The sequence below is a fragment of the Scleropages formosus genome, chromosome 7 (assembly GCF_900964775.1).
Source record: "Scleropages formosus chromosome 7, fSclFor1.1, whole genome shotgun sequence".
NCBI classification, from domain to species: domain Eukaryota; kingdom Metazoa; phylum Chordata; class Actinopteri; order Osteoglossiformes; family Osteoglossidae; genus Scleropages; species Scleropages formosus.
The window spans coordinates 7,454,992-7,479,639 of record NC_041812.1 but is presented as its reverse complement, the minus strand read 5'-3'; the positions used below and the strand labels follow the sequence as shown (position 1 = coordinate 7,479,639).

Below are 24,648 nucleotides of genomic sequence, written 5' to 3'. Positions count from 1 at the left end.
GATTTCCAATAAACTCCTATCCGTCCACTCTCGCTGTCACACAGTAAACCTGAACAACATGTTTCTAGAAGGAAACGCAAGCAGACGTAGGGAGAACATGCAAACTCCACACAGACTGAGTGGGGATCGAACCCACGTCCTCTCTCACCCAGGCGCTGGAAGATAGCAGCGCTGCTCGCTGTGCCACCGCCTGTCACGACTTTCTACTGCATCGTGATTTTTATTTACCTCTTCTTTTTTAATCAGTTTTTATGGGCTGTTTTATATTCATAAAATATTTCTTATAATGTAAAACACTATAACGAAATTATAATATTTAATAATATAATTATATCTTATGAAATTTAATATATCAGACTATATAATATAAATATTTATAACATATTATTTATATTTTAAGGCTTTATTGCGTTAACCAGACAAGGCGTTTCATTCCTTTACTCTTTTTGGTCTTTCCAGGACACCGTAATTTAAAAAAAAAAAAACCATGTTGCCATGGTAACCCTTCCAAACATTCCTTCTTCATTTGCAACGCCGAGGAACATGGTGCGAAGTAAGCGCTGGAAAACAACATTAACCTTCTATGTTTTGTGATTGGGGCCAAACGTGAATGAATAATATTATACTTTGCAGCACATTCACTGGTGTCCGTGCGTCTCGGACCAACAAAACTGGTGTATTCGCTCACTGACTGAGTCTGTTGTTGGTGGGCAGAGGGGCTCCTGATCATGTAATGCGTGTGTTTCTGTCTCTCTGTGTCTGTAGTCACCGAGGAGCTTATACGACGCCGTGCAGAGCACAACAACTGTGAGATCTTCTCCCTGGAAGAAGTGTCCCTCCACCAGCAGGACATTGAGAAAATCGAGTACATTGACAAGTGGTGCAGAGACCTGAAGATACTTTACCTCCAGAACAACCTCATCTCCAGAATCGGTGTCACCTTCATATGTTTCTCTAGTTTTCCTACTTTTTATTAATTCTTAATGCGTCCATTGCCGAATGATGCCTAATAAGTTCCCCTGTACTTGTGTACAACTGCAACAAATATTTTTGCACCCTTTTTTTTTTTTGGTTGCCCAATATCTGACATTCTGTTATGCCCCTGTATTAATATCAATGTCACAGAAGTTGTTTGGATAGATTACTGGATTTTCGGCACTATAACTTTAGAACTAAGATGCAAACTCACTGGTTCGCATGTGACGTATCTTCTTTAAGTGCAATGCAGAATTTACATTTTAACTTAGTTATTTCCCTTCCCATTTGAACAAAGAAAATGTGAACAGGCTAAAGAAGCTGGAGTATTTAAATCTTGCCTTAAACAACATTGAAGTCATAGAAAATTTGGAAGGTAGGCCTTTTGATATTTTTGTGTAATTTTACCTGTAATTTTCCTATATTTATTTGTCTTTAGCTGCTATTTCTCCTCCATTAAATATTCGGTTGATGGTCCATCCATCCATCCATCCATTCATCCATTAATTCATTCATCCATCCATTCATTCATTCATTCATGGTCTCCCAGGATGTGAAAGCTTGCAGAAGCTGGATCTCACAGTGAACTTCATTGGACAGCTGAGCTGTGTGGAGTCTCTGAAGCACAACATCCACTTGAAGGAGTTGTTTCTGGTGGGAAACCCTTGCACGGACTTTGAAGGCTACAGGGAATATGTGATAACCTCTTTGCCGCAACTGAAGGTACTGCTGGTATTTAAAATGAGAAACAAAATTTACATGACTTGCATATATCTTTCCTTATTGAATAATGTAAACGAATAGTTTCCAATATATTTTTTGGGCACCGTTTATCAGAGGTGAAATGACTATACCAGTTTGGAGACTAACTGCTAAATTAAACCCAGCTGTTTCATTTCAGTACGAAAGTCGTGTGGAGTTATGCTCTCTTGCGTGAAAAACTGCTGTTGGCCAATGAGAGAGATTTTGCTAGAGATAAGGTGCTGTATACACACACACACACATTTTCAGAACCGCTTGTCCCAGATGGGGTCGCGGGGAACCGGAGCCTACCCGGTAACACAGGGCGTAAGGCCAGAGGGGGAGGGGACACACCCAGGACGGGACGCCAGTCCGTCGCAAGGCACCCCAAGTGGGACTCGAACCCCAGACCCACCGGAGAGGAGGACTGCGGTCCAACCCACTGCGCCACCGCACCCCCGGTGCTGTATACATTTACATTTAAGTGTATTTATCCAGACGGGGGCGTGGTGGCGCAGTGGGTTGGACCGGGTGCTGCTCTCCGGTGGGTCTGCAGTTCGAGTCCCGCTTGGGGTGCCTTGCGATGGACTGGCGTCCCGTCCTGGGTGTGTCCCCTCCCCCTCCGGCCTTACGCCCTGCGTTGCTGGGTTAAGCTCCCGCGCTCCCGTATGGGACAAGCGGTTCAGAAAGTGTGTGTTTTTATTCAGCGAATTCATTTCTCGAAAGCTCAAGGTAAACAGCACAGATACATATAAAGGCATGATTATTAAAGCGTGGCTTTTTTGTATGATACCACAGGTTTTTGCCTGCACACATTCCTCAAGTAGTTGTGTATAAAATACTGAGTCCAGCTGTACATGTGCCAGTCAGACAGGATGTGTGACAGTTAGATACTGGTAATTCTTTCCCTTGGAAAATGCACAAAGATGGTGCGCTCATGTTTATATGTATGAACAATTAAAGTTATTGTTAATAATGGTTAATAAAGTCTTGGGTGCGTGTGCTTTTTTTTTTTATTATTGGCCAGTAGTGGTTGGACGGGCGGGAAATCGGGCGGTCGGAAAGGATCCGAGCCGGGCAAAGTCTGGAGGCTGTGAGGAGGCAGATCCGAGAGCAGGAGAGGAAGTACCTGGAAAAGAGGGAACGACAGAAGCTGGAAGCCCAGAGGAGTCTGGAGAAGCAGGGACAGAAGAGGAGCACAACAGATGCGAAAGGAAACGAGCCAGGCTTTGATGGCCGCTGTTACACAGATATCGAGAACACAATGTAGGCAGAATCGCAGGGGGCGGCAGATATTTACAGCATATTAAAATGAGTGTCTCTGGTCATGCATATTTATGTTGTTTTCATTCACAGCCATGTTGTTTATGTTCCTCTTGTTTAGTGTAATAATTATTCTCTGTTGAAGATGGCAGCACAAGTTTTCTGATGCTTGGCTGCGATTCACACATACTGCAAAATCTGAAGTTTCTTTCCCGTTTCAAAGTCTAATATTATAAAGGGAATTTCAGTAAGGCAATGTGATAGGATCAAGGAAAGGTAAAACTATGGTGAATTGCGGTGGCCGTCATTTCCAATCCGTGATTAAGAAGTTCAGTAGCGAAACATCCAAAAAGTGTCTTTTGATAACTGTTCGTCTGGTCTCGTGTTGGCGACATAAAATGTTAATCGAAACATTTTGTTAGCGTCAATTAAAAATTTATATTGGTCAGATAATATGTTCAAGTTGTAAAGGGATGTGGGGCAGCTGGTAGCGTAGTGCTTGGAGTTACTGCCTTTGGATCCAAAGGTTGCAGGTTCAGATCCCACCTCTGGCTCTAGTACCCTTGAGCAAGGTACTGACCCTGAAATCACTCCAGTAAAATGACGCAGCTGTGTAAATGGGTTAATAGTTGTAACCTTGGCATTATTAGTGACTTGGGAGGAAAACATCATCTAAAGAAATGAATAGGTGGTGGTCTTTTTTCGTAAATCAACAAAAACTTCAGCGGTTTCAACGTTCAGACGTGTTTTTCTTGGGCTTTGTGTTCATCCTAGTCCAGGTGCTGATGAAAACAAGGAGAACGAGGAGAAGGGTGGCGCCGAGGAGACGGGAACGGGACCGCGCACAGATGACCCGGACAAGGAATTCTGGGAAACGCCGTGCGACTTCACCCCCGAGTCTCGGCTTGAAGCCCACCGTTACGTGGAGGAGAAGCGGCGGTTAAGAGACAGAGACAGGTACCCTTGTGTCCTGACACGGTGCATGAGAATAACTCTTCGTGAGCGAATGAGGCTGTGTGTCAACATCAAGGTGCTTTGCTGGGCCCAAGTGCAGAGCGACATTGACACATCGCAGGCGGCCCCCCGATCAGACCTTGCGTTTCATACGTCTCGTTCGTTGAGCAGCTTTTCTTTATAGCAACTTGTTCCCCCGCCATGTCCAGTATTATGAATTGGTGCTCAATTTATCTGTACAGCTTTAGCCCTTAAGCAATTTGTCTTCATGGCAGAAGAGGCTTATGGATGTGTTTGCAGTTCATGGGCCATTTAGAAACTGTGGAGAATTTTTTTTTTTAAAGGCAGAAAAAAGTCACGAAACATTTAGGAATAGGCAATTTTTGTAGTAAGGACATTGTGGGGACCGGACCGCAGTTTTGTTTTATTATAGATGATTTGGCGTAAATGATCAATGTCCGGGGGCACGGTGGTGCAGTTGGATTGGACCGGGTCCTGCTCTCCAGTAGGTCTGGGGTTCGAGTCCCACTTGGGGTGCCTTGCGACGGACTGGCGTCCCATCCTGGGTGTGTCCCCTCCCCCTCCGGCCTTATGCCCTGAGTTGCCGGGTTAGGCTCCGGTTCCCCGCGACCCCGTATGGGACAAGCGGTTCAGAAAGTGTGTGTGTGGTCAATGCCCTTTCGGAATCACGGAGGGTGAGGTCACAAGTTGTGAGCTCTCCTAATCCATATTTACTCCGTGTCCTTAAATCGTGGTGCAGATCACTGAAAACCCAAAGTTTCAGCAATTAATTTCCAACATATTCCACCGAGAATTTATTACAATTATTGGAATTCAATTTCTAGACGACCGACTTCGTGCCGCAGTTCCAAATGGATGACAGAATGTGATTATCCCCTCATGCCAATTACAAAATTCGACATAATCAGATTTGACTTTTTTGTTCCTTGCGCGTAATCGGTTTATAGGAGCCTCATGTCAGATCGCTGTCCGTTTCTTGCTGGAATGAGGGCACGATCTTTTCTGGGTTGACGTCTCATGCATTTTTAACGGGCGTCTTTTTCGATCGGGCGATTTAGGTGACGATTTAATTCCACTCCTCGTCCCCAGCAAGAGATTTGATCTTTGTCTTGAAGACGAGCGAACTGGTTCTTTCCTATGATGGACTTTCATGCTAAAATACTGGCATCAAGTGAAAAACAGAAAAATTGGCGCCCAACTCCAATATGATGGCATCGTGGGTGTAACTAGACTCGAAATCCCGAATTTGAACGCCACATCCTGCTGCGGGACCCCTGATCAAGGTACTTACCCTGAATCGAGTCAGTAAAATTACCCTGCTGTATAAATGATGAACACTGTAATTGTAAGCGGTATAGGGGTTGCGTAGTCGACTAGTCGATTTGTCGACTTTACTGCTCTGCGATGGCACTTTAAGCTCGACGTCGACTAGTCGCCGATCGCGTGACTCTGACACTGCCCACATGGACGCCTCCGAGAAGACAACACTTGAGGAGCCTGATGGGACACTGCTGTAGCAAAGCAGCAGTGTGTGGAAATGCTTCACTAAAGATGAAGCCTGTGTTACCGTCACTTGCAAAATATGCAAGTCCGTCCTGAAGTACAACAAAAGTACAAGTGCAGTGCGCACAAATCTGAAAGAAAAGGCATCCGCTAACACTAGCAGAGGAACGATCCAAATCTGATCGGTCCGCGTATGTTGCGCTCATTCGTTTTTTGATTCGGAATTGAAAAACAAAATTCGGATTACGACGCCTTCATTCGTTTTTCGTTTTAAAAATCAAAAAACATCTTATGAATGAGCGAGCGGAAAAATGAGAAAAACGGCTTTTTATTGTTTCTGAGCACACACAAAAAGAAAACAAGGGCTTGTTTATTAATTCTCTTTTTTCATCAACGTGTAGAAATCAAAACTCTCAGAGTACCAAATATAATGAATGGCCTAAAATGCGCAATGTTTCCGATATAACAGCATGGTGGCACAGCGAGTAGCCCTGCTGTCTTATAGCGGCTGGGTGGGGTGAGAGGATGTGGGTTCGATCTCTGCTCAGTCTGTGTGGAGTTTACATGTTCTCTCCGTATCTGTGTGGGTTTCCTCTGGGTGCTCTGGTTTCCTCCCACAGTTCAAATACATGCTGTTCAGGTTCCCCCATAGTGTGTGAGTGACAGAGAGAGAGTGTGTGTTCCACTGATGTACGGATGAGTGACCGCTTGTAAGTAGTGTATCTAACAGTGTAAGTCACCATGGTGAATAAGGTGTGTGGGGTTGATAACGCTACATAGAGTTCATTGGAAAAGTGTCTGCTGAAAAATAAACAAACGTCTAACAAGTAGCCTAACCTGGACGTAAAGGAGAGCTACATCGGTGGTCTTTTCTTCTGAAAAAATGTCCACTCTGGAGCCATTTGTGCGAATGATAAATAATATGATACAAACTAGAGCAAAATATTCAGAGATCGCAGACAATCTAGTACAACGTGATGCTGCGTGGGGCTCTTCTACAATGAGTGTCCGAAGATTTTACGCGCAGCACAGCATTGTAAGAAGAGGACGCTCTCTTGCTGCTTTTGAAAAGCACCTAGTAATCCACATTAATTTATGATCAATAACTCGGAGCGAAGGCAGCATGTTCGATGAAGCCACTGATGGATTATGCGCAGTTTCAATTCCTTTCCATGCGGGTTCTTCAAGAATACCACAAAACGAAATAACTCGAAGTCAAAAAACAAGACAGCAAGAAACTGTAAATGAGGCATATTTAAAATATTTAACATTTTGAGCAAAAAATGTTTTTTAAAAATAGTTCATTCATAATTTGTTTTTCATTTTTAAAACAAACTATGAAAAAAACAGCATTTTTTTTTTTAACCCGGCTACGATGTCCCTTCTCCTGTGTTTCTGTTCGTGACGTCATCAGCGATTCGTCGACTCGACTTTCATCGCATAACTGTCGACTTCAAAAAATTTAAGTCGTGCATCCCCTAAAACAGTAGTAAGTTGCTCTGGAGAGAAGTAAAACGAATAAAGGAATAATAATTCATAGCAGCCTGGGCTTCATGTGCATTATTAATTTCCTAACAGGGTATTTTGAATGTAAGTATAATTAAGAGGTCCTGCTGAAATGTGAATGAATGTAAGTAGTAAAAGTTCTTCTCTAGATGTGAATATCGATGAGAATCGGCGCCTGGACAACCGAGGAGCTCAGTGTCACCATGTTACCACCAGTTGGCACCATAGCACTGAGTCCCGGACAGGCTCTTGTTGCTGTGGACCAACCCCGCGGCAGATATGCACCCTGTGAAAAGAGTTCTGAGCCCAGTATCGGTGACACATCCGTCCCTCACAAACTGCGTCTTTCTGTCTGACCTTTAACTGCCTCTTTGAAAATGTTCCGATGCTTCAGCGCTCGAGCTTTTAAAGTCGTGATCCGACAACCTTTCGGACACTCCAGCGGGTAGTTCCGGGCAACCTTTGCACGTCCCAGGTGCCCGGTCCACTTCCTCGGGTTACAGCAAGGGTGTGGTCCACTTCAGCGCGATGCTGCAACTGATGTATGATCTGTTTCTTAAAACAATCAAAGGCTGGAGACCTTGAGCTGTCGAACTGGTATCACTTTGCCGTGTCACTTTTAAAAATCTCTAATTAACGTGACTGTGCCTTTAAATAATGAGTCTGTCCACCTGACAGGTAACTCATTAACCCTCTGTGGGTTATGACCCTGAGCCACCTGCTTGTGCACCTTCTTACAAGTGCCCCCCTCGTCCTTAACCACACCCCTCATGCCCCCCCGACCTGCTCAGGGCACCGCTGTTTGTCCATTACAAGGACCGAGGTTCGAATACCTGCTCCCGCTGCAGTACTCTTGACGAAGGCAATTGCCTCGATTTGATAATTGATACAGTAAAAATTACTTAGCCGTGTAAATGGGTAAATAATTTTAATTACCTTAAAATACAAAAAAAATTCCTAACACTGTAAATTGCCTTGGACAGAAGCATCAGTAAAATAAATATTAATGATAAAAATAATACCACAGGCTTTTGAAAATGCAAACAAGCAAAAACTAAATGCATTAAGTTCATTGTAAGCAGTAGGGAGATGATTCCCAGGAATAGATGGGTTTTCCTCTAAGATTCTTAGCTATAAGGCAGTTGGCACCGGGAAAACTTTTGCTTTGTTCCAAAACAGGTCAGGATGCATTTTATATGTAATTAAAAAATATATACACACACACACCATCTGAAACCGCTTGTCCCATACGGGGTCGCGGGGAGCCGGAGCCTAACCCGGCAACACACGGCGTAAGGCTGGAGGGGGAGGGGACACACCCAGGATGGGACGCCAGTCTATCGCAAGGCACCCCAAGCGGGACTCGAACCCCAGACCCACCGGAGAGCAGGACCCGGTCCAACCCAACGCCACCGCAAAATATATAATTGAGCTCAGGGACAGTGATACTTGCTTTCTCTGAGGAAAGAGAGAAACACTAATATGTGCTTCTCTTTTACAATTTAATTGTTCTGAGGAAAAGTGCTTTTCCAGGACACAGCGGCACCGTTTCTTTCCAAGGCAGCAGGAGAAAGCGGAGGATGCTGAGGTCAGTGCACTGCTGGCCTTCCGGAAAAGGCTGTTTGGGTGCAAATAGGAGCGTCCAGTGCTGTTTGAGTGAGCCCAGACTCGTACCTGTGCGCTGCCATTGCCCTTGTCTGCTCACCTGGGGTGGCTCTGGCTTTGCACTTTCAGTTATTATTTTCTCTATTACTGTAGTCGTTTTGCTGCTCAAAGGAAAAAAATTCTTAAAAAAATGAATATGAAGTCATTTCATAATAGAGGAACAAAAAAAACTGCAAGTGTGTGTTTATACATGCTTGCATTTAGGGGATGCTTTTTTCTTCCCCATCAACTTACGATTATTTTCTTATTTGTAGAGCCAAGTAGTCTTGCTGCAGTAATTTAAGGTAAATACCTTGCTCATGCACACCACCGTTGGAGCTGGGAATCAAACCTGCAACTTTTAGGTCTAAAGCCAGCAGCTCTAACCTCTACGCTACCAGCCTTGTGTCTCGATGTTCATATTCATGTTTTAAATAATTTTATTTATTATTGTAGTTTACTTTTATTGTGTTTTTTATTACAAATAATTTTATGAGGCATATACATAGATACACGCATGCTTTTTTCTATATACAATATATCAAAAGCTGGCTTCTACATACACACACACACTTTCATGTTTTCTTCTCAAAAACTTTCTTGCCTCCGCTCCATAATGCCACTGAAGGGCCTGTTAGACCGTCAACGCGGAGAAGCAGGGAAGTGCCTTAAGTTCCTTACATTGTTGCATTCGCTCAGTTGCTTAATTGTCTACTGTGATGGTAATTTGTCACTCTGTTTTGTTGTTTGTTATGTGATTTATTTGGTTTGTTGGGTATCGCTACATACTTTCATGTTACGCGTCACGTGTCATGCTGCCGTGTGCATGAATTTCCTTGCAGGGATTACGAAAGTCCTGTCCTATACTGTCCTGTCCAGTCCTGTCCTGCTGTATCTGTGCCATTACCAGATATGGTAAAGTTTTAACCTTGAGTCCGACGCGGGAAATAAACCTTTGCACTTACCGTATTGTGCGGTTCCCGCATTGTATCAGCGAAGCATTCTGATGGTACCCGAGGACTCTGTGAGCCGCCTGGATATTACCATTTATGTTTATTATCCAAAACTGTAGCGGGGCGGGGGCACGGTGGCGCCGAGGATTTTTGCCTGTGCCTACGCTGTGGCGGGTCTGAGGTTCGAGCCCTGCTTGGGGTGCCTTGCGACAGAGTGGCGTCCCATCCTGGGGGTGTCCCCTTCCCCTCCGGCCTTCCGCCCTGCGCTGCCGGGTTAGGCTCCGGTTCGCCGCAACCCCGCTCGGGACAAGCAGCTTGAGCGTGCGTGTGAGTGTGTGAGTGAGATCCAAAACTGTCGATGTTCCTCCCTTTCACCGTCCGGCTGAACCGCGAGGCCAAACCCCGGGGGCCGTAACCCTGAGAACCCTCCTTGACACCCGTCGAATCATGGGAAATGAAGAAGCAAGGTAGATGATCATGTGATATATTTTAAATGTGACTAAGTCTCAAGGTGAACCTATTTATAGTGCGGTGCAGTGCAGGGCAGGGCCGAGCCCCTTACGAGCGGCGACCCCAGGTGGGCTCGGGACTGGCCGCGTTAAAGAAGAGATGAATCCGTAATTGTAAAAGGGCAAAGGCTGATGAGCGAAGGAATATTTGCAGTTGAGGCCCGGCACCTTCAGAATCCCGCTGTGATTTACCGGAGTAATACCTTTAATGGCCGTCTCCCAGCTGGGCCCTAAAGAGCATGGCTTCGTGCCTAAGTGCTGCTTTCCTTTGATCCACTTCCCCCCCCTCATTGCAACATCGTCCCTTAATATATTTGTTTTTGTGTTACGGCACCGGAGAGAGCATTTGTGCGTTTTCCTTTCTTTTGTGCTCTGGTGATGCAAATGAACTTGACTGCCTAAAAGGGGGCGAAATATGAATAGTCTAAATACAGAACTGTTATGATGTTTGGAGGGAAAATGTTTCTGATATTTACAAAAAGGCAGAAATGTCTGTGAGATGTGCGCCGTTTCCAAGTGTAATTATTTTAATTGAATAATTTATTTAATTTCATTCTGCGTTGAGATGGCTCGGATTGAAAATATTCTACATAAATCAATCGGCGATTCTGTTCCAGGGAGAAGGACGAGAAGCCCAGAGCTGCGAAGACTCTCGTCTCGAAGGAGGGAAGGATCCTTAATGTCAACGAGCCCAAGTACGTGGGGGAAAGGGGGAAAGTGAGCGGGAGGATGTCATGATGGCTGAAACAATGACCAACATGAAGCGTTTTGTTAAAAATCAGTGATTATCCCTTACGAGTCGGGTCAGCGCGCTGTGGACTACTAATAGAAGCCGCAGGTGGCTTTTATTGTAAAGAGACTTTACGTGTCGTTTGGCATCACTTTCCCTGGAAGGACGGTCATGTGTTAGAGCACAGCGTCCCGAGTTTGGTTCGTTCCAGCGGAGTAAACGAGGTCCGATACGTTGATGCCGAGGAGCGGTGCACCAGAAGGTCTCTAATCGAAATGAAAGCCACAGTCGCCAAATGAAATCCTCACAGCTGGCTAACCGCTCCCCTTGGCCAAGTTGGAGGCACGTTTTGTGGGCGGCACGGCAGCGAGGAGTGACGCCGTTGTACTTACCGATGCCGTGCCTCGCTGGATTCTGGATGCTTCTTTTCCCCGCGCTCCGTTTAACGTACCGCTGGACTGAATATGAGGCAGGTTCCCGGTGCTTGAAACGCTGCCGGTGAAGGATGGTTGCATAGAGGTCCTTGACCTCAGCGCGGTCGACTTGCACCGTGTTACAGGATCGGATGAGGCGGAAGGGGCTGTTTTAACTACACACGCACACAGGAATTAGCATATTGGCCTGTTCGGATCACCGAGCGTTATGTGGCACGGTGCTGCGGCAGGTTTGGCCGGTGCCCTACGTGACGGGTCCGGGGTTCGAGCCCCGCTTGAGGCGCTTTCCAGTGGCCTGACGTCCTGGCCAGGGTGTGTCCCCTCGGCCTTGCACCCTATGCTCCGGCTTGCCTCGACCCTGCTCGGGACAGGCGGTTGTTGACGTTGGTTCGTTGGTCTTTATGTGAAATAAATTTTTGCCCTTTAGATTCGGTGTAAGGGGGCAATGAGCGATTCCCCCAGTGCGCCTCGTTTTCCCTCCTTTTTTTTTCTTTTTAATCAAGTGACTCCTCTTACCCCCCATTACGTTGAAGTAGGCCTTCTTTCTGTGTCTTATTTGTTGTGGCTCAGAAATCTGACAGCTCAAGTCTTGGGATGTCAAACGTTCTTCAAAGTCAAATTTATTAATAGTCATTCCCACAATATGTCTACGGCATACGTAGGAGTGAAATAGCTTTTTTCCTGGACCATGGTGTGAACATAGAGGACAACTATCACTATTACTAAATTTATAACAACAAGCTACAAAAGCAAAACACTTTGGGATAAAGTTCTTTCAGTTTATGCAATGTGTAATTAATATTGCCCTGTTGTTATTCTGTAGCGAGCGTTTTTTGCTGTAAATATGTCATCCTGTAAATAGCAGGATATTTTTTCCAAATATGTCTGAGGCACGCTGAAACCAAAAACGGTATTGAAACGACAATAACGACTTGTATGCAAAATATGTTGTTTAAAATCATGTTTGCATGTAATGCTGCACTGGCGTTGCGAATTGTCATTAAGACAATTTCAATACTATTAAAATATGACATGCGTAACTGGTTTAATTCACTATCATAGAAATGGATTATGGAAGTTGTGTTTATTCAGTGTGGGGGGAAAAAAATGTGCCTTATCATTAGCTGCTTTGTAGTTTTGTAGAAAAACATCCGTGGTATATGAATGAGCAATATGAACAAACAGTAGAAATATTTTGCGTTACTGTGTGCATGAATGACTTTAGTTTGGAGTCAGCTGAGGGATGGCTGATGTCGTAGTGGTTAGAGCTGCCACCTTTGGACCCAAAGATTGCAGGTCCAAATCTCACCTCTGGCTGTAGTACCCTTGAGCAAGGTACTTACCCTAAATAGCTCCAGTAAAATTTCCCAGCTGTATAAATGGGTAAATAATTGTAAGTTGCTTTGGAGAACAGCATCGACTAAATATGTAAACGTAACCTGTCTTGTAGAGGTTCCAGTCCTGACTGTGTTCGATCTGTCCGTAGGCTGGATTTCTCCTTGACTGAAAACGATGAAGATAACCTTATTGTCCTGGAGCTCGCAGTTTACAGGTTCGCTCTTGATCATATGTTCATGGATTTCCTTGGTACATGGCAAAACGATGAATGAATCCAGTCTGACAGTTAGCAGCGGGTCCTCTCTTCCAGGCACATGGACACCTCTCTGCTTGATGTTGACGTCCAGCCAACATATGTTCGAGTGACGGTCAAGGGGAAGGTAATATAACCTAAGAAATGGCTCTTTAACTTCACATCGCTGTATTTCAAACCTTGGTAACGCCACAAGGCGCGATCAGTCACGCTCCTCAGATACGATATGTAGCATATATGAATTCCTCATTCCTTTACAAGGTAGGTCTATTGAGTTATCTCGATTTTATTTTGAGCTGATTTTCTTCCTGCAAATTCGTCAACGTAAGAGTAAACGTTACAGCATTGTGCATTTCTTACTTTCCGACTGAAGGGTTTCTTGAATGGTTTCCTCAATCCAGCTCTCGAGATGTTTTGGGGGAAAAGAACCTTTCTCTCTCTGTTTTGCACATTAATATTTTGTGCACGTTGCTGTATTGGTATCAGTTTTAAGATGTCAGTGTGGGTCTTGCCGGCAGTGAAATGTAGGAACGTAGAGTAAAAATTCTCTTGTGAAATGCTGGAAGACTACATGTAACATCTCCAGCAGCACCATCTAAATGTTGAGACAACAAACCGTGGGCTCAAGGCCAAGAAGTTTTCGGGCACAGAGCCCAGATCTGCAATTACATTTTGAATTATTACAGCAAGCCGGCGATATTTTTGCAAGTTGTTATCCTGGTAGGTGACATCAGGGGTTTTATGTTTGGTTGGTCCTGTCAACACAACAAGGAGTGAAAGATTTAGTATCAGAATACATTACAGATCAGTAAATTTCTCATTCCCTCTACATCTGTGTGGCAACATCTTTCTAAGAGCAGGGGACATGTAAATAGCTGCACAGGTAACCACAATTATATTCATTAAAGAGCTATTAGATTTTTTAATGATGATAAATTATATTACAACAGCTACATTGGTAGTACAAGTATTACAATAATATTCTTTAGAGAGGTATTTGACCCTTGTGAGGCAAAACTGGATATATAATTATGAATTATAAGTCAATAGCTATACATACGTTATACAAATATTACAATGATATTCATCAAAGAGGTATTTGATTCTTTAGTAAACATAAATATAAATGGAATTCTATTTTAGAAAATGTGCCAATGCCAGTTGTTCTTTTTATTACTTTAAATTACGTGAGTAGTGCTTGCAGGTGGTGAAGCAGAAGCCGACCCTGCCTTGAACGTGTAAGGTCTGGGTATGAAACTGAACTCATTTGTAGCACAAAAAAGTGAAAACGTTTCGCCATTGAGATTTGGGAAGCATGCGTAAGTTATTCATACTAATATTTATATTTTCCATAATTTTCCATTAGGGGTCTGGGGAGACTGTCAAATTAATTACGCTATAAGAAGTGAAAGCTTCGAATCGGCATGAAACATTAAAACAGGATCATTTGTTCAGCTCACACACTGGCTGGTAGAACTGAGGTGTGCGGTTTATTGGGAAAACGCAAGGGAGGATTGTGTCCGGGGGCCCTTGTGATGTTGCTGGGGTCGGGAGAGAGACAGAAGCAACACGGTCAGGTGACCGGGATCAGTCCCGCCTCCGTTCCTCAGCTCCTTCTCGGTGTGACCGGTGTTTAAATAGGCAACCGGGAGGCACGGTAACTAGATGCACGTCTTTCCCAGGGGAAGGTAATGCTTTGGCCGGTGCTTCTAGGAGAGGAACGCTTCACACTACAACAATGTGTGACTGCTGCAGTGAAGTCTGCGTATGCAACGCAGCATTATAAAATGTTTAAAAAAATATGTCATACAGTATTTAAAATACACCAAATTGCACGGAACGCCGTTGCACCTCCATCCTGCAGCTTTCCGCCTGCGCATTTCCGCAGTCCCAGATTTACCTGCTATTCCTGTAAGCGAGGGAACAAAGAGCCCGGTCATTTCTTCCGAGTATCATTTCAGAAGCACGTTGCATTCGTAGCGGACGGGTTTTGATTTTGGTTTTGATGCGAGTAATAAGTCCCTCGCGAACGGGTGGGACCGACTCCATCCATTCCAGGGAAAGGTTTCTCTGAAATCTTTGAAGCAACTATTGAGGTGGCCTTTATATTTAATTAGATCCACTGTCCTGCGCATAAGTATCTTCAAGGCTTTGCGTGTTTTCCCATAACTGGACCGACTGGAAAATTTATTATCCTCAAGTATAACATCCCGCAAGTTAAAAATAAATGTAGAATTTGCACCCCAGCTGGTCTGGCACAGATATATCCAGCCTGTTTTGTCTTCTGGGCCTCAATTGTCACGTTATTTATGGATCAGTGTTTCATGTCCATGTCCCGCTGATTAAATAGCAGGATTTATACATTAATGTAGCTGCTCCTGGATGACGGATCACTCTGACATTCCATTTTAATACAAGCTCATTTTTGAGCCCCAGCATTAATCATGAAAGTCTTGCACAGAGTAGGACTTGTCTGTGCTGCGGTCCATCAAGGTTTATGACTGTTGGACTGCAGTTTGTCTCGTCTTTGGGTTGTTCTTCCCGCGTGTTCTGGTAGGGGGTGCTTGATAGGGCACGTGCGCGTCCTTCCTCGTGTCATCTCTCCTGTAGGTTTTTCAGCTGGTTCTTCCTACTGAGGTGCTTCCCGACAGCTCCGTGGCAAAGAGGTCGCAGACCACCGGACGCCTGCAGCTCACCATGCCAAAGGTACGAGAGAAAGGTCTTGGATCGCGAACGCCTGCGGGGTCACTGCGGCACAGGTCTGGTAAAAGAGCTCTGAGGCCTCCGGCGTTCATTTGCATTTATTCCTCTAGCTGACAGGCCAAAGCAAATTAAAAGTGTTCAGCTGTTTATTGCTACTGGGTTAATTTTTGGTAGAGCGGTTTTGGATTTATTCATTTTGCTGATGCTTCTCTTCAAAGTTACTTAGAATTATTTACACGTTTATACAGGCTGGGTAATTTTGTGTGTGTTTGTGTGTGTGGTGAAACAGCGGGTTGGACCGGGTCCTGCTCTCCGGTGGGTCGGGGGTTCAAGTCCCGCTTGGGATGCCTTGCGACGGACTGGCATCCCATCCTGGGTGTGTCCCCTCCCCCTCCAGCCCCATGCCCTGTGTTGCCAGGTTAGGCTCCAGCTCCCCACAACCCTGTATGGATAGAACAAGCGGATCAGACAATGTGTGTGTATAATTTAGTGGAAGTACCTTGATCAAGGGTCCAGCAGCAGGTGGGGAGATTCGAACAGGGGACCTGTGATACAAAGGGGAGCAGCTCTAACCACTACGCCCCCTGGTTCCTGGGTCTGCTTTCTGATTTCACCGGGGTGCTGTGGAACTGTGCGCAGGATTGACCAGATGTCTGCAGATGTCACTTGTTGGTAAAGACCATTTTTGAAGCCTCGTGACATTTTTGATAACGACAGAGTGCCCTTAATATGACATGACTTTTATTTTCATTTTCCTCTGTTGTTCTTCTCCTTCCCAATGATGCTGTTTCTCAGGATTTAAACACAGCGGGTGCGCATGTAGTGCTGCCTGCTTGCTCAAACATGTAAAACATGAGGATCGTTCAAGGTATTTCATTTATTTCCCCGTAAAGCCATTTTTTCAATATGTTACTGTGCGATCCACAACATGTGGTCTTCACCTTGCCAGGATGAATGGAGCATCATACCGTGGTACAGCAGGGCCAATGCTGATGAACCCTGCTGTACAGGGGAGACCCTCTGCTGAAATCGCTTGCACGAGGGCAGGAATCTGTACAAATGATACGTTGTACTTTTGCTGAGATGTACGTCGCTTTGGACAGAAGCGTCTGCTAAATGAATAAATGTAAATGTGAATATGACGAGTGAATATTGTGATGTGATTTCGGTGAGAGGACACGTGAGCCTAATCTGAGGACCCCAGGCAGTGATTACGGTACAGCCACGGCTTTGGGGATCGAACGCTCGTGTTGCTGCGCGCGTTCAGACGCTCCGCAGCCTCGCAGTCCCGCTACGTCGTGGCTGTGATGTTATTGATTGAACTCGTCCCTGGGGTTTTATTGAAGGCCTGATACGGCCGAAATGGTCATGTGAGGATTTGTGCGCGTGGGATTAATGGAGACGAATGCGGTAATGCTGAGATCTTGGTCATAACAAGTTCAGGGGAATATGGTCAATAATTTAGAGCAACAGCAAGACCCAACTGCATGGTGACATCACGCAAGGTTGTAAATAAGCAAGGGGTCTGCTGGTTTTTCTCTTATTAAATCTTGTTTAGTCATATCCATTTTGCCAAGTCTGCACCTCCTATCATTCATCCATCCACACACACACACACACACACACACACACACACACACACACACACACACACTGTCTGAATTTGCTTGTCCTAAGCAGGGTCACAGTGAACCAGAGCCTAACCCGGCAACACAGGGCATAGGGCTGGAGAGGGAGGGGACACACCCAGGATGGGACGCCAGTCCATCGCAAGGCACCCCAAGCAGGACTTGAACCCCAGACCCACCAGAGAGCTGGACCCAGTCAAACCCGCTGCACCACCATCCCAACCCAACCCATCCCAACCCATCCCAGCCCAACCCAATTCTCTAGCTACTGTCCAGGTAGAACCGTTCACCATTTGTAACAACCTCATGTTACCTATTATTTCAAATTCTGTAATAATAGTTTTACCTCGGGGGGCGGGGTGGTGGAACAGGTTTGGCCGGGTCCTACTCTCTGGTGGGTCTTGGGTTCGAGCTCCGCTTGGGGTGTCTTGCGGCAGACTGGCGTCTCATCCTGGATGTGTCCCCTCCCCCTCCAGCCTTACACCCTGTGTTGCCGGGTTAGGCTCTGGCTTGCCGCGACCCTGCCTGGGACAAGCAGCTTCAGCCAGTGTGTGTGTGTGTGTGTGTGTGTGTGTGGTTTTACCTACATACCTGCTATAGTAAATATAGGTTCAGTAACACATTCTAGGCATTTCTGAAAAATAAAGTAAGAAGAAAGAATGAAACACTGACCATGTTTGCAGGCCCATGTTGTTTTTTATCAGTATTACATTATTTTATTTTCATGGCCTAAAAGGAGAGATTTCTTGGTTTGAGACCCTTTTCTGAGGTAGACAGAGAAAAAGGGGGCGATTCTAAGGTGGGGGGGGGAGACTTTACTCCCCTCACGGTTCAACCACCGTGGACCTTACATCCAGTGACTTGATTTAGGGGTGATGCACAGTTGGTGGGGAACCGATCTGCAGTTTATTATTAACGGTCACACAATGGAAGCAGCTGCTCATGAATAATCATGTTCTGCAAAAATAAAGGCATAATCATCATCTCGCGAAGGGGCTTCTCTGCGACACAGTTTGCGTTCACGTCCTGCCTGTGTTTCGGTCGTGCCGATAAAGTGTCGGCGCGCGGCGGATCAGTGGGACAGGCGTTCGAATTAGTGTTCTGGAAATGCCTTCATTTCCACTGTGACCTGCACTGTCTGCTTCCCAGGTTGTTTTTTTAATTATTATTTTTTCGCTCATATTTGAAGACAATTCCAGGGGAAAATGTGTCAGTTATTTACTTCATTTAGCAGACACTTTCCTCCAAAGCAACTTCTAATGAACTCTATGTAGCATCATCAGCCCACACACCTTATTCACCGTGGTGACTTACACTGCTAGATACACTACTTACAAGCGGTCACTCATCCGTACATCAGTGGAACACACACACACACACACACACACACACACACACACTCTCTGTGTCACTCACACACTATGGGGAACCTGAACAGCATGTCTTTGGACTGTGGGAGGAAACCAGAGCACCCAGAGGAAACCCACACACAACATGCAAACTCCACACAGACTGAGCGGGGATCAAACTCAACATCCTCTCGCACCACCCAGGCACTGTGAGACAGCAGCGCTACTCGCTGCGCTGCCGTGCTACTCTATTTAAAGCATGTTGCTATCAAAATTTTGCACTAAGAAAATCACTTTTGCATCTCAACTGTGTAATAAAGTGGCTTCACAGTCAACATTGTTGGTGTTTGTTTCTAACCTGTAACATGATAATAATGACTTTCAGGCCCAAGGTGAAGTGAAACCTAAAGCTGCTGCCCCCCGTCATCGTAAAGCGTCCCGCGGCAGTGAAAGTGGCGCTCCGATGGCAAGGTAATTGACTTATTTCATTTAGATTCCACAGATACCCAAGTGGCTCATTTATGTCCCTAGCGCATGATTTCATAATTGCCATTTCGCTTTTATCATAGATGATTCAATAACAACCATCACAAACGGTCTCTTTGCACGGGCGCCAGTTATTGGTCACTCGTTTTCTGTAGAGGGTCTGCTTTTTGCCGTCTGAGTGTGGGTCATGGATTTCTTTTCTAGTCTGCAGTTAAAAAACACCTCCATTTATAGAAATTCCAGATTAATCCCGTTGCCGTATTCAAATGGAAGGTTCTCAACTTGAACGCCGGTGAACATTGATATAGGGAGTAATGATGACAGCGAGATTGTCGTCTCAGACCCTTCTTCTGGGATGGGTCACCTTCACTGGGGTGCCATCCAAAGCGTTTTAGAGTGTTACATTTACATTTATTCGTTTACATGATGCTTTTCTCCAAAGCGACCTACATTGCTCAGCTACTTAGTTATAGGGTAAATGCCGTATAAGTTTAGGGTAAATACCTCGCTTATAGGTTTTACACCAGGAGGTATTGCATATACTGTATGTATTAATTTAGCTGACACTTCTCTAAAGTAAGTTACAGTGTAAAGGTACCTATAGTTATTTACCCATTTATACAGCTGGGTAATTTTACTGGAGTAATTTAGGGTAAGTACCTTGCTCAAGGGTACCATAGCTGGGGGTGGGATTCGAACCTGCAACTGATGGGTCCAAAAGCAGCAGCTGTAAGCACCGTGCTACCAGTTAGCCCATTAATAAATGGACAGGAGGATTAGAGCAGAATTATTATTTCATAGCTTTCGCTTTCCTGCAAGAGTTATTAGGTGCGAGGCTCTACTTTTGACTTTTGCAGAAGAGACGCATTATTAGATCTCTGAGACTAATAGCTTCATCAGTCTCCCAGGGTGGTGTGCTGACATTCAGGTTTTACCCCTTTCTACTAGGTGGCGGCCGAGCTAAACTTAGTCCACGATAACGGATGTCGTCGATCCTGCGGAGCGCTGCTAATCGACTCAAAATAGCCTGTCCTACTTCGCTGTCTTTTCAAATTTGGCAAAACAGAAAGCAGGAGCAACGGGAACATTAAGACAAATTTTGCTTTTCCATATGGAGGCAAATGGTTTTCAATCAGTTTGTTCACTTTTGTACCCGATCTAAGTGACCCGAGAAGACGAAACAGTTTAAGAAGACTTGACTTTACTTGGGATATTTGCAGCTGCCCATGTGATAAAATGAGCCAGCAGGGGGCGTAGTGGTTAAGGACCGACTTTGAATCTACCATCTACTGTGGTACCCTTGATCAAGGTACTTACTCTTAACAGAGTAAAAATTACTCTGCTATATAAATGGGTAAATCACTGTGAAGTTTAACATCTAACCTGGTAAATCACCTTGGACAAAGGTTTCAGATAAATGAAGGTTAATAATAATGTGACGAAGAACATTTAAGCAGCCAAACAAAGCGCACAATGTGACGTTGTGATTTATAAGACCTGTTCAGCGCGGTCGTCCGTCACGATGCGGACGATGGAATCGGTCTCGGTAACTCGAGAAGAACAACGTGCGTCGAGCTGCACTCTGTCGCGGTGTGTAAACAAGGTTAATTTCATTCACACTAATGAGCTCAAATGACTTCGGTGACTTTACCCTGCGCTCCTTCTGCTCGCCAGTCCTCGCCCAGACAGCCGCTGTTTACCCGGTGCTGGGGGCGTCTGGATGAGATTAAACATAATTACAGGTAAATTACTGGCCCAGCAGTAAATTAGGCCTTTGGTTGCAGGGCGTCCTGCTGACTGCGCCCTACCGGCGCACCGCGACCTTTCAGTGAAAAGGCCAGGAATGTGTTCCTTAATGCCGTGTATCACTGAAAAGGTTATAGTCACTGGATGTTTCTGCAGTTGCCTTCGCGGTGCTTCGGGCCGCCGCAGATACGGCACGCCTAATTAATTTGCCCTTAGATTTATTCCGAAACGGGACTGCCACGGAAATGCCAGGCTTGCGGTAAAGAGAGCGATTAAGCCTTTGGGCCTGGTAGGGCAAACCTGGCGTCGCAGTAAATCTGCCTTGAAAAGACTATTGTTTATTGTCTTTGCTAGTGTCATTAACCGTTTTAGTTTTTAATTTGGCAAACATGAAAGCTTTGAGGAAATCGAAGCCAGTTTTTTTTATGTTTTCGTCCGGCTGATTCAGTTCAAGGGCAGCACCAGGGTGGCACAGTGGGTAGCGCCAGTGCCACCGGCCTCCTGGGCTGTGGGTTTGGCTGTGGGTTTGAATCCAGCTCGCTTTGTGTGGACTTCGTGGGTTTCCTCCAGGTGCTCTGGTTTCCTCCCACAGTGCGTTTCAAGTGGCCTGCTTGACTCTAAATTGGCCTCAGTGTGAGTGAATGAGTGTGTGTGATTGCCCTGTGATGGACTGGCGTCCCGTCCCGGGTGTACCCTGCCACACACACCCAGACCACCGTGACCCTACATTGGACTAGAGGCCATTGGTGAAATATTTCACTCTGACAAATTTAGCTCATCATATCACATTTCCAGTTTTTTAGTAGCATTTTTTTTAAAAACCATAATGCTGGAAAAAATGATTAAATTCCACGTCATTGTTTTGCTGGAATTCTTTTTGCAAGTCTGTTCTTAATTTCATTTCATTTCCTAGTGCAGCATATTTTAATGAACTTTTACCATCTATAGAATATGAGGGACAGGTCTTTAAAAGCTTTACTGGAGAGCAGAGAATAATTTAAAAGTTTTTATGGCCCGCTGGTGACCTCGACCCGTCGCTATCCAGCGCACCTCTTCTCCCTGCGCGGCCGCTCATCGCCTTCATTAAGCAGAGCTATTTAGGTGACATTAATTGACCGAGCGGAGAACGCGAGCGGCTTCATGGCGGGAAACATCCTGAACAATTAAGTTATGATACGTGGAGCAGTGGGATCACCGGAGGTTAATGAAACGGCAGGATTTCACGCATCCGGTCATAATTCCTCAAAAGTGTCAAGCGAAACCGTGTTACTTGACAAAGTGTCTGTGTTAAATATTGACGGCATCCTTTTCAAGTTTACAATTATTTGCCTGGATTTGCGGTTTTAAACTGTGGAGCAATACCGGGTAAGTATAATATTGTAACACACTACATAATTTATCATACTATACATAATTACGCATTTTTTTTTTTATAAAAGATGTACATATTTGTGTGTACAGTCCATCCGAGGATGGAGAATTACCCTTTGCAAATTTTTGTAAATTTAAGTTTGACTTTCAGGTGTAGCATAAATGAAAACAATACAAAAAAGAAACAAAGTGATCCGTTAAAATTTCTGCTAAAGTGAAGAAAAGCATTTGTATTTGGTTTAGATTTTATATGTATGTGTGTATATATGTGTATATATATATGCTGTAATACTCATATATAATAAGTTCTGTGAAGTTTGTTGCCTGTTTAATGTCCCCTCCAGAATAGCCATAGGAACGAGAAGAGGGCCCTGGTGTATACCGAATTAAGTGTACTGCTAAAATGAGATGAAAATTACATTTACATTTATTCATTTAGCTGATGCTTTCCTCCAGACTGACTTACAATGTCAAGGTAATGAAATTAAATTGAATTAAATGCATGGCCGCTTACTCCACAGGCCGGCGAAAGGAGTCGAGAAGCTGGAGGTGGACCCGAGTGCGCGCTCCGCTGTCGATGTGACCAACATAGTATCCCAAGAGAAGACCACCCCTCTGGGGCCTTTAAAGCCCCTTCTCACCCCAGCAACAGCCAGAATCTGTGACTGTGAAGGGTTTGAGGACGACCCTGACGTCCCGCCTTTGATATGATGAAACGGACACTGTTGTGTGATTCTGAGACACGCTGTCCTTTTTGTGTCCCACTCTGTCCCCATTTGCAGAGGTCAGCTGAATAGTTAAATGCAGTCATTTTTTTTAAAAAAAAAAAAAAAAGTTAAAGTAGCTGAACTGAATACAAACTATGGCTCCTTAATTAACAACGCAGGTGTTTGTAACTCAGTTTGTTTGTAACTCCAAACTCTTTGTTTGTCATTACCCCCACAAGTTCAGTAATATAGATGCCCCTCAGTGTTTTTTTCCATGGGTGAGATTAAAAAACAAACAATTCTACAGCTAAAGTAAATGAGTGATTATAATTTTCAGTACACAGATGCACTGCTACACTGACTGCTTAAGGCTTAACTATATTATTCGTTTGGATCTTAATTCAAATAAACACAAGTCAGGAAACTTTCCCAGTGCTATTTAAACTGACCGAGGACTTAATTGGCAACGTTACCTTGCCTGTAGAAGGAAAGGCAGGTTCCTTTCTTCTCATTTCTTAACATTCCTTTCTTTTCATATTTCGAAATTATGGCTCCCAAATGCAGTCGTCTTCTCATCTTGTTTCCATCTGCTGCCTTTGCGCCGTCTCCAGAGAACATCCTTCTGTGACGGAATACGGTCCTCAGCAACTCGTCCTCCCCCTCGCGCTTCTCCTTGTGTGTTTTATTTCACGCGAGATGGGCCCTTGTCTGAATTCTATCAACTCCTGCACAATTTTAACATGCATTTTGCCCGGTTTTCTAGTGTACAGACTCGTTTTTTCATTTCCACCCAGGGTGTGGGGTTTTCTGTTACGGCACCTGTTTTCTTTTTCAGTGTTTCATTTTGTACCTGCAGTTTCAAGTGTGTTTTGTAGGAGAGGAGCGCTAAGAATAGAGACTGAACCCCCAGGTGTGGACAAATTAGGCTGCAGTCTTTGCCTCGGCCACTAGGGACCGCACTGCCCCTTATGAAACGCCACTGTTTGTGGGTAACAGCACAATTCCTGGGGCTTTTTAGATTTGCTTTAAAAGTCAATACACTCGTTTATTTGAAAATGTTCAGTGGTTTTTTTTTTACTGAATTGTATCATTTTTTTGCGGTGTTCATGTTTAAATCCCTTCGATAAGGACATTTTCTCGATTTTTACACATTCTCTTTTCCACTTGCGTTTAAACCCAGTTGCAAAAACCGGTTGTGTTCCGAGGGCCAAATTGTGACATCTTCAAACGATTATTGTATGCAACTTAATCAGTGAGTAACCTTGTGCCGTAAAGTACTGCCAATTGTACCATTATCATTAGGATTTGTATATATAGAAATTCTTATGATAATATAAAAATATATAATAAATTATAACTAAAAAAATATGTTTAACTATATATATGTTTATACATACGTATTCATACATGTATGTATATGCAGGCTGGATGCAGCATGAGCACTGAGCACAGTTTGATATGTCACATTTTTGGGGTGTTAAATTGCCACTCTGATGATCTGGTTCCTTCATTAGAGCTTGATTCCTCCTCTTTTGTAATCATTAATGTTACTTTCGGAAACAGCGTTTTAATTGCAGTCGGAGGTGCGCTGCAGTGTTCGTTGGCACCGAATTGAAACGGTGCTGCGCCCGTGTGATGCTCGGGATGCTGGGCCGGGCGGTGCCGTCACCTCGGCTGGGATCCACCCGCCAAGTGTGCGGCGAAACACACTTTCGCTGTTTGTCTGGCAACAGTGCGAGAGGCAAGCTGTTTGGAGGCTGAAATCATCCGTGTTATGGGACGGCACACGGCGGCGCCGGCGCTGGGCTCCGCTCTGCTTCCCGTGACGGAGACG

At 44.7% G+C, this 24,648-nt stretch overlaps 1 protein-coding gene across 1 annotated transcript; it reads left to right on the top strand.

Moving 5' to 3' along the window:
* The first annotated feature begins 469 nt into the window (after positions 1–469).
* On the top strand, positions 470–23,126 carry dnaaf11 (dynein axonemal assembly factor 11). The gene is made up of 12 exons (XM_029253456.1): positions 470–553; positions 766–933; positions 1,274–1,351; positions 1,526–1,698; positions 2,747–2,982; positions 3,754–3,936; positions 10,687–10,764; positions 12,720–12,785; positions 12,882–12,951; positions 15,435–15,530; positions 18,890–18,975; positions 22,629–23,126. Exons 1-12 carry the CDS (start codon positions 496–498, stop codon positions 22,816–22,818), a joined length of 1,482 nt encoding a protein of 493 aa, XP_029109289.1. The 5' UTR covers positions 470–495; the 3' UTR covers positions 22,819–23,126.
* The last annotated feature ends 1,522 nt before the right edge of the window (positions 23,127–24,648 follow it).